This window comes from Sorex fumeus, unplaced genomic scaffold (assembly GCF_029834395.1).
Source record: "Sorex fumeus unplaced genomic scaffold, SorFum_2.1 ptg000008l, whole genome shotgun sequence".
Lineage (NCBI taxonomy): Eukaryota > Metazoa > Chordata > Mammalia > Eulipotyphla > Soricidae > Sorex > Sorex fumeus.
The window spans coordinates 74,528,995-74,547,657 of record NW_026606065.1 but is presented as its reverse complement, the minus strand read 5'-3'; the positions used below and the strand labels follow the sequence as shown (position 1 = coordinate 74,547,657).

The following is an 18,663-nucleotide window of genomic DNA, read 5'->3' as shown; positions in this document are numbered from 1 at the left end:
TTAATTCATATTCTGGGAAATGCAATAGTACCTAGAAAATGGACACATATCCACCTCTAAAGATGAGAGCAGTGAGGGCTTAAAAGGAAGAATCTTGGGGGCTGGAGCAATAGCACAGCAGGTAGGGTGTTTGCCTTGCATGTGGCTGACCCGGGTTCAATTCCCAGCATCCCATATGGTCCCCCGAGCACCGCCAGGAGTGATTCCTGAGTAAAGAGCCAGGTGTAACCCCTGAGCATCGCCAGGTGTGGCCCAAAAAAGAAAAAAAAGAATCTTGACAAAAATCATTTTATCTTGTGATTTCTAACACTTTCATTTGTGATTCTATCATTAAAAGTATTCTTGAGTCTTCACTAACTTAGGCTATGGTTAGTCAAGACTTCCTTTCCTTGTAATCTTTGCATTAAAGTCCTTTTTTTTTTAGTTCATTTAGAATTTAGTTATAAAGAAGTCCGATTATTTAAGCAGCAATTTTGTAGAAAGATCATATATCCTCTACAGAATAAAGCATATAGACAATCAAAATATTTAGTGGATGAATAGGTATAATTGAGTATATAAGAATTTCTGAACACAGTCACTCTCCTAATGAGTTTCTGTTGTTTTAGATAATCTCCATACTCAGACAGAGATTGTACAGGGATCAAACGCTTGTCTTGTATGTGACTGATCCAGTTTGATCCCCAGCACAGCATATGATCCCTGAGCACCACCAGGAATAGCCTGAGCACCACCAGGTGTGGCAAAAAACAAACAGAAATCAAATAAACACCATTTTTGAAAAAAAACTTTTCTTTCATCTTTTAATGCTCTTGGGTCCCTTGTTGTTATGAACTTTCTGAACATTATATGACTGAAACCCAATCATAAACAACTTTGGTTTTGGGTTTTTAATTTTTTTTTATTTTTTAATGAATCACCATGAGGTACAGTTACAGACTTACAAACTTCCGGCTTACATTTCAGTCATACTTTGTAACTGTGTATCTCAAGCCTGCCCTTATAGCAGGCCCTCAATAATTTATATTGCTTGTTATAAATAATTTGCTAAAAGTGATCAAAAAGTGTTTTCTTAGGAGAAAGTTAGTGAAGATTGTTGTAGCTCACCCTGAAGCTATTAAGCCCTTGTATAGAGATTGAGCGATAGCACAGCAGTAGGGTGTTTGCCTTGCACGCAGCCAACATGGCCGACCCGACTTCAATTCCTCCGCCCCTCTCGGAGAGCCCGGCAAGCTACCGAGAGTATTCGATATGCCAAACACAGTAACAACAAAGTCTCCAATGGAGACGTTACTGGGCCCACTCCAGCAAATCGACGATCAACGGGAGGGCCTTTACCTTTACCTTTATAGAGATTACTAACATGTTGTTATAGGTTATGTCTTGTCTGTATATATTTTGTTAATCAAGATAGATTGCCATCTACTTTACATCTCATTCAATGTGGTGTGCTACTCCAGGTTTTTCAGTGATATAGAGTTTGACATGTCACTCCAGCAATTCCAAAAAATTGAATGGGGTAATACAGTTGGAGTTTAATTTCTAACTGGATGGTGACTTTGGATGCCCCGAAAGACTTAGCCTAGCGCATGATCTGGAAGCATCTGTGAAACTTGTTGCTCTCTTTAGAAATTTATGAGTCTCTGGATCATGGCCAGTTAATGAGCTTACTTGGGTGCCAGAGGTGGTTCTTGTGAGTGTGACTGCTGAGACTTCTTCTAGAAGTATGAGAAATTGGGGAGGTAGTCCATCCCTGATTCCACGAACACCTGGAGATTTCATTCATAAAGCCCCACATACCTGCATTTTTCAAACTCCCATCATTCTTTATCTCAGAATTTCTTTGGATATTTTAGGGATTTTTTTTTGGTTCCATAAAATTTAAATACTGCTTTATGTCCTTAAATAATGACATCGAGATACTGAAATAAGGACACTGGGATTTCATGGGGATTGCATTGAATCTATTATATTTGGGTAATGTGCTTATTTTCAACAATGTTAATTTTCTAGTTCTAATGGATGTGAACTATTTTTCCGTTTTTTCATATCTTGCTCTGTTTCTCTTTTTGTTTTACTTCTTTCAGTGAAATTTTTTGATACATCTTTTTGTCTTTGTTAAATTGATTTCTAGGTACCTAACTCCTTTTGATACAATTGTAAAAGGACTGTTTCCTTGATTTCTTTATCTTCTTGTTTATTGTATATAGGCAAAATTTTGTGTATTGAATTTGTGGCCTACATACTGGAAGATGGGGGATCTGGGTGGAGGAGGCCCCAGTCCCAAGCCAAGCAGGCTTGGAGATCTACACCCCGGTCCTGCACACCTGGGTTCCGCAGCTGGTTCCTTCATGAATGAGGCTTGTCCAAACGTGTGGAGATTGGTCTTAAGCATGGCTGTGGCTGGAACCAGAGGTCTTCAGCTGCCGGGGCTCTGCTCGAGGTGGGGAGGGAAACTCAACCCGCCCTCCTCCAAGGGGCCCCAGTGAGGACAGCCAGGCACAGAGGCAGGAGACTCAGCGCTGTTCTCTTCCGGGAGCAGGGTTTTATAGTGATACAGTGAATTTGTGGCCTATCACTTTATTGTGTTGACTTCCTATTTTCAATGGACTTTTTTTAATGGAATCTTTAGAGTTTACTACATTATCACATTGTCTGAAATAATGATAATTTAATAATTTCTTTTTGAATTTGGAGCCATTGTATTTCTCTTCTTACCTAATTGCACTGAGTAGGACTATGTTGACCAATAGTGGTGAGTATGCTTATCCTTGTCTTTTACCTGATATTATGGGAAAAATTGTTTTTCACAGTTAGTATGATATTAGCTATGGGTTTGTTATATATGGCCTTTACTATTTTGAAGTAACGTTCCTTCTGCCCCTATTTTGTTTTTTTTTACCATAAATGAATGTTGAATCATGACAAAACTTTCCTCTATCTACTCATGTGATTATATGGTCTATGTCTAGTATTATGTTGATTTCTTTGCTTTCTAATTGGGTACACATGCATTGTCAGCATGCTAGCCCAGATCTCCTGTGTGTGCTCGACCCTTTGGTATATATCCCCTGGTCTTACAATACAGGATTTGCTCATATTGAATTATTGTTGCATCCTGGAGAAAACACCACTTGGTCATTATGTATGAACCCTCTATGTATTGTTGAATTCCATTTACTAAAATTTTCATCTCAAATTGAAGATATTTTTCTTTGCTCATCAGAGATATTAGTATGTATGTAATATTCCTGTTTATTTTGTTATCTTTGGTTTCAGAAATTTGGAAAAATTTGCTTTTCTTGCAGAAGTACTTTTTAGGGAAAACTTTTTAGAAGCATTTAACAAGAACAGGCAATAGATGCTCAGTGACAGTTTGGTAAAACTCACTATTGAAGCTACCTGATCCTAGACTTCTGTTTGGGGCAAAACTTTTGATCACTCTTTCAATTTTCTTGTCTTTCAGTTGACATGTTCATGTTTTATATTTCCATCTGATTCAGTCTCAAAATGTTGTAAGATTCTGAGATTTAGTCCATTTTGTCTTGGCTCTCCAACTTAGGGAGTTGTTTGTTATTTGTAGTAGTCTATTATGATCCGTTTATCAATCTTGTCTGTTCTTTTAAAGTACTAACTCGTGGAGTCATCCATCTTTTATATTATCTTCCTGATTTCTAGTTCATTTATTTCAACTCAAATTATTATTTCCTTTCTCATACTGACTTTGTATTTTATTTTTGCTTTTACTTCTCTGTGATAAGTGTCTACTGCTATGAACATCTCTCTTAGTACTGCTTTTTTTTCTGTGTTCCATAATTATGACATTTGCTTCCAGAAATTTTTGAAATTTTTAGTGGAATTATTTCTATGAACCAATTGACATTTTTCCATTTAAATTTTGAGTATTATTGCAGTGTCTCCATTGTTTTACCCTTATTTTCTTCCCTTGTACTTTTATGTCTGTTTTTTGTGTAGTAGTCTGTTTAGTTTACCTCTTTGTATTTCTTCTAAGTATTTAATGTGGGGGTTAGTAAGAGGCCTACATCTAGCCCTCAGCCTATTTTAAGTGAAAGCAAGTAAATCTTGAATTATTTCTAGGACTCTCAGTTATTAATCTGTTTTCAGGCATCTTTCTCTTCCAAGTGGGGTTTCTTTTCCCTTTAGTGTTTTTCAAGGCCAATTTAAGTGGTGATTAATTCCTTTAACTGTTGGTTATTCAAAAAGCTCTTTACACACTTTTTTCAAATCTAATGATAAACTTGGCTGGGTAGAATATCCTTGGTTGAGATTTTCTCATTCAACACTATTTATATATCATACCACTTTCTTCTATTTTTACTTTTTAATTATAATATGTTTTTGTAAAATATTTTTATTTTAATTGTAATAAGCATTTGTCTTTATTGTGTTTGGAACTCTTTGAGGTGGCTGAATCTGAAGGAACTTCTTTTTTTTGGGGGGGGGGAGATTCACACTTGACAATGCTTAGGGGTTACTCCTTGCTCTGCACTCAGGAATTATTCCTAGTGGTGCTTGGGGAACCATATAGAATGCTGGGGATGGAACCCAAATTGGCCACATGCAAGGAAAATGCCCTACCTGCTGTACTATCACTCTGATCCTGAATGTTTAACTCCTTTTTCTGAATTTCAAGTTAGAAATTCAGCTTGAAAATTTTCTTGACTGTTATTTCTTCAAATAAAAATTCTAGGGTTAAGGAGATGGGTCATGGAAGCATGCTTTGCATCACCAAAGTCCCAAGTTTTATTTCTGTTACCATACTTGTAGCACTGGGGGTGACCTGGGAGCAAGCCCTCACCTCTCCCACAGCACTAGTAGGCCTGAGCAATTGCACTAAACTGTCTATCCAAGTTGGCCAAGAATTGCTGGGAATAGCTCCTGTGCACTCTGAGCAGTGGGAAAAAACAGAACTCTGCACTTTTTTCCTTTGTTTGGAATCCCTGTGATGCTAATATTTTTCCTTTCAAAGCTATGAAGTATATTATGTATCTTTTAATTAGCTTTTAACTAATTTTCACTAATTTGATCTTCATCCTATTGTTTAGCCCATTAGTGTAATTTTTAGTTGCACTACTTACTATATTATTTAGTTCTGGGATTTTGGGGTCTTCTCATTCCTTCTTAGTCCTTGTAGTTCTCACCTCTTCTTCATATTTCAACAAGCATTGTTAGGACTGTTGCTTTTAGATCTTTAGATAGATTACATAGCTCATGCCCAGCAACTGGTGATGCAACTTGTACTCAGGGACTGCAGGGAACAGATTGATGGCTGTGGGCCAGCAAAAGAGAAGGAATAAAAGTCTTCTCTCAAGCTGTTTGTGCTTTGGGTGGTCCTCAGGATGCTGCTGAGTCTAGGGGTGTGACTTACTTACCAGAAGTCAAGTGTGGATAGATAGGAACCAGGCCAGTTTATCTGCCAGAATAAGGACTCTTGATAGTTGTCTTTTCTAGAAATTAAACATAGTTATTTGCCAGGGGTGATGTATTTCCCCTCATTGAAATGTCCTTGGTGTGGGAAGGTATCTATCAGAAATAGAAAGCATTTTCCAGTTACTAGTGTTGTTATCAAGGTCAGTAGAGGTAACCAAGATGGCATATGCTGTCAACTCCACCCCTGGTTTATATTCTGTAGTTATTTACTTCCCATTATGTGCTGTTCATCTTCAAACAATGGATAGGGAACTGGGCATTTGCCATAAAACACACCCATATACTATACCTTAGAAATCTTTTCCTGATTGTAGCATGTAGCCACATGGTAGGCTTCCTCTCTTGCCAAAGGCATCATCTGATTCCCAGCATATATCCCTTTAGCCCTAGCTCTGTCTGGAAACTCTGATCCTACAGCTTTCAGGTTGGTTTCTATGTTGACTGAACCAGATTTTATTTTCAGAAATCTGGTTAAATCCTAGATTGCCGTAACAGTGGAGGAAGAGATAAACAAAGGCTCCCCGCTGGACCATTTTGCCCCTGCTCACATTAACATACATAATTCTCCAACTATAAGTTGAGAATACCACTACCTCCACTACCCAGCCACCGCCACGATCCAGGATGCTTTCCAGACACATTATAACACACTTAATTCCCATCTTCCAGGATTGCTGTACCATATTTGATAGGATTCAAATATGGTTTGAACCATGGGAACATCTACAAGGGCGATTAGAGGCCACCCCAAAAGCCTCTATCCCTCTCAGAGAGCATGGCAAGCTACTGAGAGTATTCCGCCCGCATGGCAGAGCCTGGCAAGCTATCCATTGTGTATTTGATATGACAAAACCAGTAATTATAATGGGTCTCATTCCCTTGACCCTGAAGGAGTCACCAACATGGCAGCGTTGAGAAGGATGAGGAAGGAGAGGCTGTTAAAATCTCAAGGCCAAACTAGGCTGCCAAAATGAAGAAAGAAAAAAATGATTATACTTTCAATGCTCGTATGCTGGCATCAGATACATCCATCAAGGACCTGATGGTAGAAGAGCAAAAGATCAAGTACAACATCATTGGTCTGACCGAGACAAGAAGGCATCAATCATATCATGCTGTTATCGACACTGGAGAAGAACTGTTCCTCGGTACATGCGATAAAAGAGGCGTCAGTGTCCTTGTAAACACGAACTTGGCCATGAGCATTGATTTATTCGAATGCCTAACAACCCAAATCGGACAATTACACTTGAATAGATGTGGCTCACTGCCAGCAGTTTCTATCTTCGTTGTCTACGCACCAACATCCAATTATGATGAAGGAGAAATTGAGAAGTTCTACATGGAGTTGGAGAAGTTCTATAAAGAAGACCACACCTTCTACAAGATCACTGTTGGTGATTTTAATGCCAAGATAGGACCAAGAAGATCAGCCGAAGAACTCCACATCAGGACCCATGGCCTAGAATGCAACAAACAGAGTGAGAGACTCTCTGCATTCATCTTGTTGAAAAAGACCATCCATGGTAACTCACAGTTCCAGAAGGCCGAATCTAAGCGTTGGACATGGGAGTCTCCTGGTGGACAGTTCCACAAGGAAATTGACCACATCATATTCAATTGATGGTTTTGCCTGACTGATGGTGCTGTTATCCCAAAATTCCAAATGGAATTGGACCACCATCTCCTTCATGCAAAATTCTACTTCTCAGAGTGGGGAGAAAGGGCTGCAAAGTTAAGGAAGAGAACTCCCAGAATGACCACCAACTGGGAGCTCTTTGGCACTATTGCTGCAACATGGGAAGATGCCGTCATTGACAACATTGACAAGGAATACGATCGACGGGTTCAGCACCTCCATGATTGTGCAAAGAATGCTGAGAGAGAGAGAGCCACAAAAAAAATACACCTGTCTTTCAAAACTCTTGAGCTTATTCACCAACGTGGCTTGGCACATGCCTCAGACAACCACAAGCAAACATCCAAGCTCGCAAAGCAGTGCAGAGATGCAATAAAGGAAGACCTCAAAGTGAGAAGAGCAGCAGTGCTGATAGATGTGGCAGAAGCCAGGAAAAGCATTCAGAACACCCTCCTGTACTTCGCCAACTACAAGACCAAGATGACTGCCCTCCGACGTCCTGATGAATCTGTCACATCTTGCAGGAGGGCAATGGAGAAGATTATCCATGACTTCTACTCAGATCTCTTTGATAGCCACATCTACCTGCTCACATACCGAATTCTGCAGGATGGATATGTCGTTCCCAACGTTCTCCCTTTCGAAATTCATCACGCCATTTCATCAGTAAAGAAACAAACAGCACCTGGCCCAGACAAGGTCAGGCCTGAACACCTGAAGAACTTGCCATCAGTATTCATCAATACGCTGGCTCGGCTCTTCACATGCTACCTGTCTGAGTGCAAGTTTCTGTCCCAATGGAAAACCAACAGGACTGTACTACTGTACAAGAAGGGAGACATTTGCGACATTGGCAGCTATCGCCCGATCTGCTTATTGTCTGTCATCTACAAGCTGTTCATTCAAATCATCCTGTACAGGATTGGTAGAACACTAGATGAAGGACAACCATGCGAGCAAGCAGGATTCCAAAAAGGATTCAGCACCATCAACCATATCCACACGATAACCAAGCTCATTGAGATTTCTCGGGATTTCAAGATGCCGCTCTCTCTAACATTCATTGATTTAAAGAAGGTCTTTTGGCTATGTCTGTTCCCTTTTGTGTGTGTGTGTGTGTGTGTGTGTGTGTGTGTGTGTGTTTTATTTATTTTTATTTATTTATTTCATTAGTGAAACACTATGAGGTACAGTTATAGACTTACAAATTTTTGTGCTTGGGTTTCAGTTATACAGTGATCAAGTACCATCCAAACTGTAAGATAGAGAACACCAATGGACTGTGGTGAGGAATTAGTGGGAATTTGTTGGTGGGTGTGCTGTGGTCACATACTTTGGAGGAGGCATGAAACTTCACTCTTAAGTGATACATAGTGCTGTATAAACCTCAATAAGCAAATAATGTACTACACATGCACAAATATATGAGTACAACTACAGAATTAGAATATACTTTTGGGTTGTGGCCAGTGGCATGTATGAGGTCCTGGGTTCAATTCCCAGCAACAGAATGCAAACATACATGAACATACTCTATACCCTAGATATGCATTGGCCAATTCTAAGTAAGCCAAGTAGAAAAAATATTCAGCATTTAATTTTCAAAGTACATTTGTGTATCTCATGATTTGTTATTTTTCTATTTATGCTTGTTCAAAATAATATTTTTATTTCATTATGAAAGCTAAACTACCACCCCACTCTGTTTCAATCTATGGTTTTCTTTCTTTCTCTCCCTTTATTTTTGCTTTTATATACATTACTGTAATAAATACACAGTGACAAAAAAAAAAAGGCCTTTGATTTTGTTGAGACTGAAGCGGTCATTGAAACCCTAGCCAATCAGGGCATTCAAATTCAATACATCAGGATCCTCCGTGAGCTGTATTAGGGATTCACTACCAGGATCTCACCATTCTACAAAGAAGTGATCATCCATGTCAAGAGAGGGGTTCGACAGGGTGATACCATTTCACTGAAACTCTTCAGTGCCACCCTTGAGAACATGCGACAACTAGAATGGGAAGGAATGGGAGTGAAGATATATGATTGCCAACTACACCACCTCCGCTTTGCTGATGATATCATTCTCATAACACCAAACATTGGCCAAGTGGCACAAATGCTAGCCGACTTCAACCATGAGTGTGGAAAGGTCGGACTCCAGCTGAATCTTACAAAGACAATGTTTATGAGAAACAGCCTCGTTCCTGGTGTTCCATTTGCTCTCAATGGAACAACCATCTCCGAATGCAACAGTTATGTGTACCTAGGTCAAGAAGTCAACATGATGAATGATCTGGCACCTGAGTTGTGCAGAAAGAAGAAAGCAGCTTGGAACGCCTTCAAAGGCATCGAGGAAATAGCTAAGAGGATGAATAACCTCCGGCTCCGGGCACATCCCTACAATTCCACTGTTCTTCCTGCATTAACATATGCTTCAGAGACCTGGGCCCTATGAAAACAGGACAAGAACACTATTTGGGTCTCCCAAAGAGGAATCAAAAGAGCTATGCTTGGAGTATCACGTTTCACTCAAATGAGAGAATCTGGAGTTCCGACCTCCACCAATGGTCAAGAATAAGGCATGCTATCCTGTTTGCCAAGGCTTCAAAAATCAGTTGGGCTGGATACATAATGGGATTTGGAGAAACCGCTGGACTAGAGCCATTACCTACAGGATTCCACTGTACAACAAAAGACCGCATGGCCACCCACCTACAAGATGGTCAGACTTCTTTGTTAAGACCCTGAACGATCGGTTTGAGGCTCTTCGTGTTCCTAGAATGAACAGATGTCATTGTGCTACACTAGCACTTGACAGGGACAAATGGAGACGTTACTGGCGCCCGCTCGAGCAAATCAATGATTAATGGGAAGTCAAGTGATAAGTTGCATCAAAGAAGACAGACACAGTGCCTATTATATGGCTCCCCTTTTTAAATTTTCAGAAATAGGCAATCAATGGACATAGAAGTCAGAATCCCTTGGATGGGGAGAGTGACATTCAAGAAGAGATCCCAGGGGAGCAGAGTGATAGCACAGCGGGTAGGACATTTGCCTTGCACAGGGTCAACCCAGGTTCAATCCCCGACATCCCATATGGTCCCCCGAGCACCTCCAGGAGTAATTCCTGAGTGCAGAACCAGGAGTAAACACTGAGTATTGCCGAATGTGACCCCAAAAAGAGAAAAAGAGAGAGAGAGAGAGAGAGAGAGAGAGAGAGAGAGAGAGAGAGAGAGAGAGAGAGATCCCAGGTGGCTGTGGAGGTGCGGGAATTGCAGGGGTGCTTTTGCTCTGCACAAAGATTTATGCACTTTATCATAAGTTTATTCTAGCACGTCACACAAGTAGGTTTAAGTTATCCTAATTAAAAAGTAGATTCAGGGGCTGGAGTGATAGCACAGTGGGTAGGGTGTTTGCCTTGCACACGGACGACACAGGTTCTATTTCCAACATCCCATATGGTCCCCTGAGCACCACCAGAAGCAATTCCTGAGCGCGTAAGCCAGGAGTAACCCCTGTGCATCGCTGGATGTGACCCAAAAAGCAAAAGAAAAAAAAAGGTAGATTCATTGGGAGGAAAAGCATATCATTTTCCTCATCCTCACCCCAAATTTTCCAAAGTTTTATTCTTTCTTTGGTACATATGATTCAAGAGGTAATAATCATATATTTTAAAAAACTGCCTGAACATAATAAAAGGGATAAAATCCTAAGGTTTTTTTTTAACTTGATGGTGAATCCAGTTAAAACTTGGGCTGGAGCGATAGCACAGCGGTAAGGCGTTTGTCTTACAAGCGGTCAACATGGCCGACCTGAGTTCGAGTCCTCCGCCCCTCTCGGAGAGCCCGGCAAGCTACTGAGAGTATCTCGCCCGCCCGGCAGAGCCTGGCAAGCTCCCCGTGACGTATTCGATATGCCAAACACAGTAACAACAAGTCTCATGATGGAGACGTTACTGGGCCCGCTCGAGCAAATCGATGAACACCATCCAGAAGAATTCTATATGCTGTCAGCCCAGATGTGTGACATTTGTGAATTTGCTCTAATACTCTATCATCCTTATCATTTCTTCTATATCAGCCCCTCTATTTCCCTTCTTAGAACCACTTTGGGGCTTTTAGTACAGTAACCTCTGGCCTCTAATGTTAACCTGGAATTAATATTAATAGAGCAGGAATTTTACAAGCCATTCACTAGAAACTAACATTTGTTTAGTTTATGGCGATGGTTTTCAACCACTGGTGTGCAAATCAGTGTCATTTTACAGGTAAAAAAATATTTTTAAAAAATTAATCTTGAAAGTTAACTTAGCTGTTCATTAAGCTATTTCACAAGCTTACTAAAGAGAATTGAATGAAAAAGTCTTCTGCGGTCTTTACAGTGGGTAAAGTGCTTGCCTTGCACGGGGCTGACCCATGCTGATCCCCAACAACCCATATGGTACCCCGAGTTCAGAACCAGGAGTAAGCCCTCAGCACCATCAGCTGTGATCAAAATAAATAAATCAATAATAAATGTTCTTCTAGTGTAGTTTAGTCAAATATAGGAATATCTGAAATAACAAACCATAGCAGCTCCAATTATTTCCTACAATGGAATCTTTAGAAATAAATTTGGAAGATAAGCCACTAAATAGTCATATTTAGATAACACCCCTGATTGCATAAAGCATATAATTAGCTCTAGTTTAAGCTATCCTAAATCTCAGTAATATAAAATAACATGCTTTCTGTCACTTTTTGTTATTATAACATAGCATTTGTTTCTATGGCTTTACTTACATCTATATGCTTAGTAATATTCTTATTACCATTCAAAAGCATATATGTGTATCACATTCTTCTGCTAACACAATGAACTCCCATAGAGTCTCACATTCTGAGTGTTCCTAGTATAATTGAGCCTCAGATTTCTTGGATAAGTCTCTCAAGAATGTGAATTGCTGATAATCTAAGACAATTGTTGTCCCAGGCAATCACTGATTTTTTTTGAATTTTTAATTTTATAAAATTGTTCACAATATTTTATTACATTTAATATTCAAACACCAATCCTACCGCCGTTACACCTTCCCACCACATTTCAAATGTTTCCATCCCAAACCCCAATCCCTGCCCCAAAGCAGAACCGAAATAATATATTTTGTATTGTTTGTTATGAAAATCTGCTGATAAAGCTAGGAAAAAAGTATCCTTAGAGGGAAGAGTGTGAGGATTGTTATATTTCACTCAGGAGTCTTTAAGCCCTTCTAGAAGAGATCACTAACATGTTAAAGTTTGAGCCTTGCGTGTTTGTTTAATCACTGATTTTTTTTTATAAATATCTTACAGTGTTTCAGATGTTACATAGTTAGAATCATACTATATGTAAGAGTTGGGTTCTTTCATTTAGTAATATACATTTAAGTTTCCTCCAAGTTTATAATATATGTACTAAGGAGGAAATTTCAGAGAGAAACTAGAACCTTGCCAGTGATCTAAGACACAGGTGGATCTTTGGTGACTTTTCAAAAGGCAGTACATACATAGATGATTCTCAGGGACCAAACCCAGTTCTAGTTCATCAGTGTATGTGGTCTCTGGGCCTGCTGTGTTGCCATCACCGGGGAGCTTGTTGGAAGTGCAGAGACTTCGACCTTGACCTACTAAATCAGAAATTGCACTTGAACAATATTCGAGTTATTTTAGAGCACAATAAAGTTTGAAAAGTCCTCTTCATTATCTGCAAACTGGTTTCAAAGGTTTTTTTCATAAACACGTAAGGAGGTTTCTAAAAATCCTTGAGAAAAAGTGAATTTATTTCTGATTTTAAAAGACACAGGTTCATTATGTGAAAAATCAGAAAACTCAGAAACCTACAGTTCCATGACACAGAATAACAATATATGTCAATGTTTTGTTTCTCCCATGTGTTTTCCTTCTGTATACGTGTTTATAAAATGGATATTGCTATATATGTACATACTTTTCTATTGCAATAACATCAGCTCACATGACTGCGTATATTTTAGAGGTACAGTTTGATGTGCCTTCAAAGTATGTGTTATCACAGCCACCATCAAAATACCCTCAATCACAGTCCTCTGGACCCTTCTCCTCTAGTTACTGCAGCTTTGATTCCATGAGTTTGTCTCATTTAGGTTGGTCTGTTCCCTTGCTTTGTTTCTTTATATCCCACATATGAGTGAGATATTTCTGACTTATTTCACTTGGTATGGCCCCCTCCTGTTCCATCCATATAATGAAAATTAGCTGAAAGGTATTCCGTCCTCATGTATATTGCAGGCAATCACTGACTGGCACAGCATGTTTTATTCGTCGGTTACTGGGAACTTGAGATGTTTTCATATCTTGGCTATTCTCAGTACTACAATGAAGATATGTAAACACATATTTGATTAGTTTTGTGTACACATACTTTCATATCATCTTCTATTTTAGAATAAATACCAACTTTCATTTAATTTATTTAGGACCCATTATGTAGCAGACCCATTATGTATATATCATACAATATTATATATCATAGAACCCATTATGTTCTATCAGGAGTTAGCTAAGAACTGTCTCATTATTCATCTCCTTCACTTGAAAGTAATTTTCATGGGATCAAGGAGAAAAATACATTTCTATACAGTGAGAAGAATAAACAAAGCAGTAATGAGATAGAGAGTGATGCAATACTTTTTTCTTTTTTGATAATCCATGCTCATTAACTGAACCTCTCTAGTTCCTTTAAAATTGACAGCATACAGGCCAGAGAGATAGTTTGGGTTTGAAGGCACTTGCCTTGCATATATCTGGTCATGGTTCAATCCTGATCACCCCCTGGTTCCCCAAGCACCTCCAGATGTGGCCTAAAAACAAAAAATCAAATTGACAGCATAATTTCTAATCATCAAAAACTGATCATCCTATACTCACTATTTATACTAAAGGAAGGTTAGTGATAGCACAGCAGTAGAGCGTTTGCCTTGCGCGCAGCCAGCCCGGCCAAGCCGGGTTCGATTCCTCCACCCCTCTCGAGAGCCCAGCAAGCTACCGAGAGTATCTCGCCTACACGGAAAAGCCTGGGAAGCTCTCTGTGACATATTCAATATGCCAAACACAGTAATAACAAGTCTCAAAATAGAGATGTTACGGGGATCGTTCAAGCAAATTGATGAACAACGGGAGGACAGAGAGACAGACAATTATATTTAACTAGAAATATGACAAGTACACAGTATCTGAGTGATAGATCTCCATGGAACATGGGTCAGTCATGCCTCTGATTCTGGCTTTAAGCATGCTGTGATCTCTTTCACAAAAATGTTAAGAAGTGGGTGGAAGGGAAACTGGGGACATTGGTGAAGAAATTAGTGTTGGAGCATTGCCTGAAATGCAATCATGAATAACTTTTTAATTTATAATGACTCAAAAATAACAATTTTTAAAAAGTCATAGCTTTCTCCTCTCCTTAATTACAAGACTTGTCCTGTAACATATGACCTCTGTGTGTTTTCTTTTACCAAATGTAAACCTAAATTCCTCCTCTGAGGGAATCTTAATTTTGTAGATCTTACTGGAGTTTAGTCGTTTCTGTTTTGTTTTGGAGCCACACCTGGCGATGCTCATAGGGTTATTCCTGGCTCTGCACTCAGGAGTCATTCCTGGTGGTTCCTGGGGGACTATATGGACTACTGGGGTTTGAACCCAGGTCAGCTGCATGCAAGGCAAGCACCTTATATGATGTAGCATCTCTCTGGCCCCCATCGTTTCTGCAGTAAAGAAGCTTGCTTCATTTATATTAGATTTACATTCTAATGCTCCATTTCATTGCTCATTGTTCATTAGCTGTATTGTAGTATGGTGTTTTAAATATATTTTAAATAATTATGAATTTTAACTCAGTTGAAATTGAAATTCAGTGTTCTGTGCTGCCAGTAGAAATAATAAATAAGGTAGCTACTGGGATGATGGCACCAAGGGCTGGAGTGTGTCTAGTATGTATGCACAGGACTCCAAGTTGGATCCCCAGCCCCGCTTCCTGGGCTCTGCCGGGCAATAATATTGTTATTAGATACCATGCTTAGCCACAATCATTTATCCTCCAATTAGAACATTCAGGTAACCCTTCTGCCTATTACCTTGGCAAACTTTTTGCTGTTGTTGTTGTTTTTGGCCATCAGCTCTAAAATATTTTATTTCCAGAAGCAAACTATAAGGGAGTTATATCAATAAAACCTTATTTTGTCTATGGTTTTTAAACCTGATTTAAAATTTTAATAGTTGAAATGAGCATTAAAAATCACAGGAATTATTTGGGGCTGGAGCAGTATAGTACAGTGCCTTGCTCATGACCAATCTATATAAGATGCTCAGCAACCCATATGGTGCCCTGAGCTTGCCAGGAATGATCCCTGAGTACAGTGTAAGCCCTGAGAACTGCCAGTAATGTTAAAACAATACTGCTAAAATTCACATAAATATCATTTCTTTCTTAAAAGAGTTCTTTTAAGAAATTGCTTATGCAAAGCCATCACCTATTGGAAAGACCTGATGTTTCCTATTACTCATGTATAACATGTGTGATGTTCCCTCCAGAACTAATTAAAGGGTTTGTGTGTGTGTCATTTTAGGCTAAAGGTAAAGAAAGACAGTGGCTGAGACATCAAGCTACTGGAGATCTAGATGATGCCAAGATCATTGATGGACTGACTGGAGAAAAAACCATCTACAAGCGCCGGGGTGATCTGGAGCCTCAAGTGAGTGATAATGGACTAGTAGCCTGAAATAGGCAGAGTTTGACTTTGACTTTATAGCTGCTTGGCAAGAGTAGGGGGGGAAGGGAGGTTATTTTTAACTCCTTTGTCAAAACACCCAAAATCCTGACTATGACCAAGGAAGGCATTATGTAAAAAGAAAGTTTTAAAGAAACAGACTATACCATTTATCAACCAAGACCAGATCCAAACAAGTCAAGAAACAAACAAGCACTGAAATTGAAGATGTAAGGAAGAATTAACAAAAAGAGTCCTTACAAATATAAAATAACATTATATGAGACTGACACCCAAGGACAGTAGAAACAAGGACCAGGAATATTTTTTCATGGTTGGAAACTTGCCTCATGAGCTGAAGGAAAAAACAGCTGGAATAGAGAAGGGATCACTAAGTCAATGATGGTGATCATTCATCACCATGAATGGATGGGAGATGTGTGCTGAAAGTAGATAAAGGACCAGATGTGATAGGCTCTCAATATCTATATTGCAAACCATAATGCCCAAAAGTAGAGAGAGAATATGGAGGAAATTGTCTGCCATAGAGGCAGGGGGAGGGCTGGGAGAGTGGGGACGACACTGGGGACATCGGTGGTGGAAAATGTTCACTGGTAGAGGGATGGGTGTTCGATCATTGTATAACTGAAAGCTTTGTAACTATATTGCATGGTGATTCAATAAAAAAAAAGAAGAAAAAAAAAAGGAAGAGTCCTTACAGAGGTAAGGATGTGAGTTTAAAGAAACTAAAGAGATAGTATAATGTCTCAACCATAGATCTTAAAGGCATGCAAGAGCAGCTGCTGGAACCTGGGGATGGTAGTTTCGGCTGCTAAGAGCAGCTGTGGCCTTTAACCAAAGCTTCTTCTCCCTGGGAAGTTCAGCAACTAGACAGAGAGCAGGGATCCCCATGCCCCCAAGGAACTGAGGACTGGTTTGCCTATGTCCTAGAGAACTCTCTGAGTGAAAGACCAGAGAGGCCTTGGTGTTTTTATTCTGTTCTGTTGCTTCATAGATGTGTGGAAATATAACTGAAGAAAAATTTAGAATCTAAGGAATTCGCCTTTAAACCCTAACTGTATCATATCAAGCTTAAACAACTGTTATTTATAAAATATTTGTGATACAACGATCAAAAGAAAAACATATTTAAGTACCGAATGTCTTAGAAAAACTCTGGCTTCCCATATCCCTAAAATAACCAGAACTGCTGTGTAGTCACTGAGATGGGGGAGTGGGGTGGAAGAAGGAGAGTCACATATTATATTTAAATGTTACTCAACGAGGAGACCTAAGTAACTTAGGGAGGTCTTGCTTCTGTGTCATTGGTATGAGTCAACAGCTACTTTACTGACTCATTGTGGTCCAAAATGTGTTTACATACCACTGAAATTGTGAGCAGTCCTGAAAGCTATGTGGCACTGTTCTTCACTGAGCAGACCCACTAGCTTGCCCAGAGCCATGGGGAGAACTCAGCAGTCTGGAGCACAGGTGTTGCATGCAAGAAGCCCCACATTTAATCTCTGACAACACATGGTCCCTGAAAGTTGTGACCCAAAGAGAAAAAGATCATTGAATTTGTCTTAAACCATTACACTCTTCATTTCTTAAAAAAAAAAAAAAAAAAAAAAAAGAAGAAGAAGAGACTAGCATACTCATTAGTTTCCATATATGTCAGCAAGTATAGCAAAATTATCTGGACTTTTTTGCCCTTACTTTATAAGTAAAACTAACAAATATACCTTTAATCCTGCAAGTTGGTACACATAAATCTAACAATCAAACTCATGAGTTTCACATTTTAATTGAGAGTTGTTGCTAAACAGCAGTTAGATGCAATGTTCCTGTCTCAAACTGCCAAGAAAAGCAAAGAAAAGTAGTGATTCAGTAACTGGAAAGAAGAGAAAACTGAAAAGTTACTGAAAACAAAAGACATTGAATAAATTCTTCCCTTAAGTCCTTTGCCAGACTCCGCTCTCACGGCCTTGTTTGGGGAACCTGACACTTCCCATGGACTGTGTGGGAACTGATTTTCAGGCCCCTACACAACAGGTACAAGTAAGATGGATGTGAACTTTCAAAATAATTCAGTCTTGCCAGAGTAACTGACTCCAAGGCATGACAGCAAAATGACATGTTGGGGTTTATTTCTTTCCAAATCAGTTTTTAAGATGGTCATCAGCCTCAGGAAGGCAGTTTTACTAGACCATATGCCTCTAGATAATCTTTCCCAGATGTCCCTCACAAGTCTGAATTCCGTTTACTGAGATACTGTCGTAGATGCCCTTCCACCTGCCTGGACAGCTTGGTGCAAGACCACGCCTGCAGCTGACCTGCCTCCCTCCCCACTGGCTGTTGCTCTGGCCCAGGAGGCAGAGGTGGGGGGGTGGGATCCAGCACAGCAGCCAGTGGTGGACACTCACCGGCCTTTCTGTTGCTCTCTCAGCTGGGCAGCCCACAGCAGAAGCCCAAGCGCCTGCGCCTGGTGGTGGACGTGTCCGGCAGCATGTACCGCTTCAACGGGGTGGATGGCCGACTCGAGCGCTCTATGGAGGCTGTGTGCATGGTCATGGAAGCCTTTGAGAACTACGAGGAGAAGTTCAAGGTAATGGGATGCACCAGGGAAGGATGCTCAGGCTGAGACAGGCTCCACCCAGAGCAGACAGAAATCTTCATTTCATGACTCCTTTATTACCCGAGAAAAGTCCATCCTTTTGTTTCATCAGCTCGACTAATAAGAAAGTGATAATACCATTATAAAGGGTCAGTCCCTGCAGGAGGAACCACCATCCTTTACAAGGTTGTA

The 18,663-nt window shown here is 39.8% G+C and overlaps 1 protein-coding gene across 1 annotated transcript in view; it reads left to right on the top strand.

The window, feature by feature from the left end:
- The window catches only part of VWA8 (von Willebrand factor A domain containing 8), a 365,156-nt gene that overhangs the window by 323,555 nt on the left and 22,938 nt on the right, over positions 1-18,663 (top strand). The window contains exons 41-42 of the mRNA XM_056109482.1: positions 15,717-15,842; positions 18,304-18,462. Coding sequence (XP_055965457.1) covers positions 15,717-15,842; positions 18,304-18,462 — 285 coding nt within the window. The remainder of the gene's footprint in view (positions 1-15,716; positions 15,843-18,303; positions 18,463-18,663) is intronic.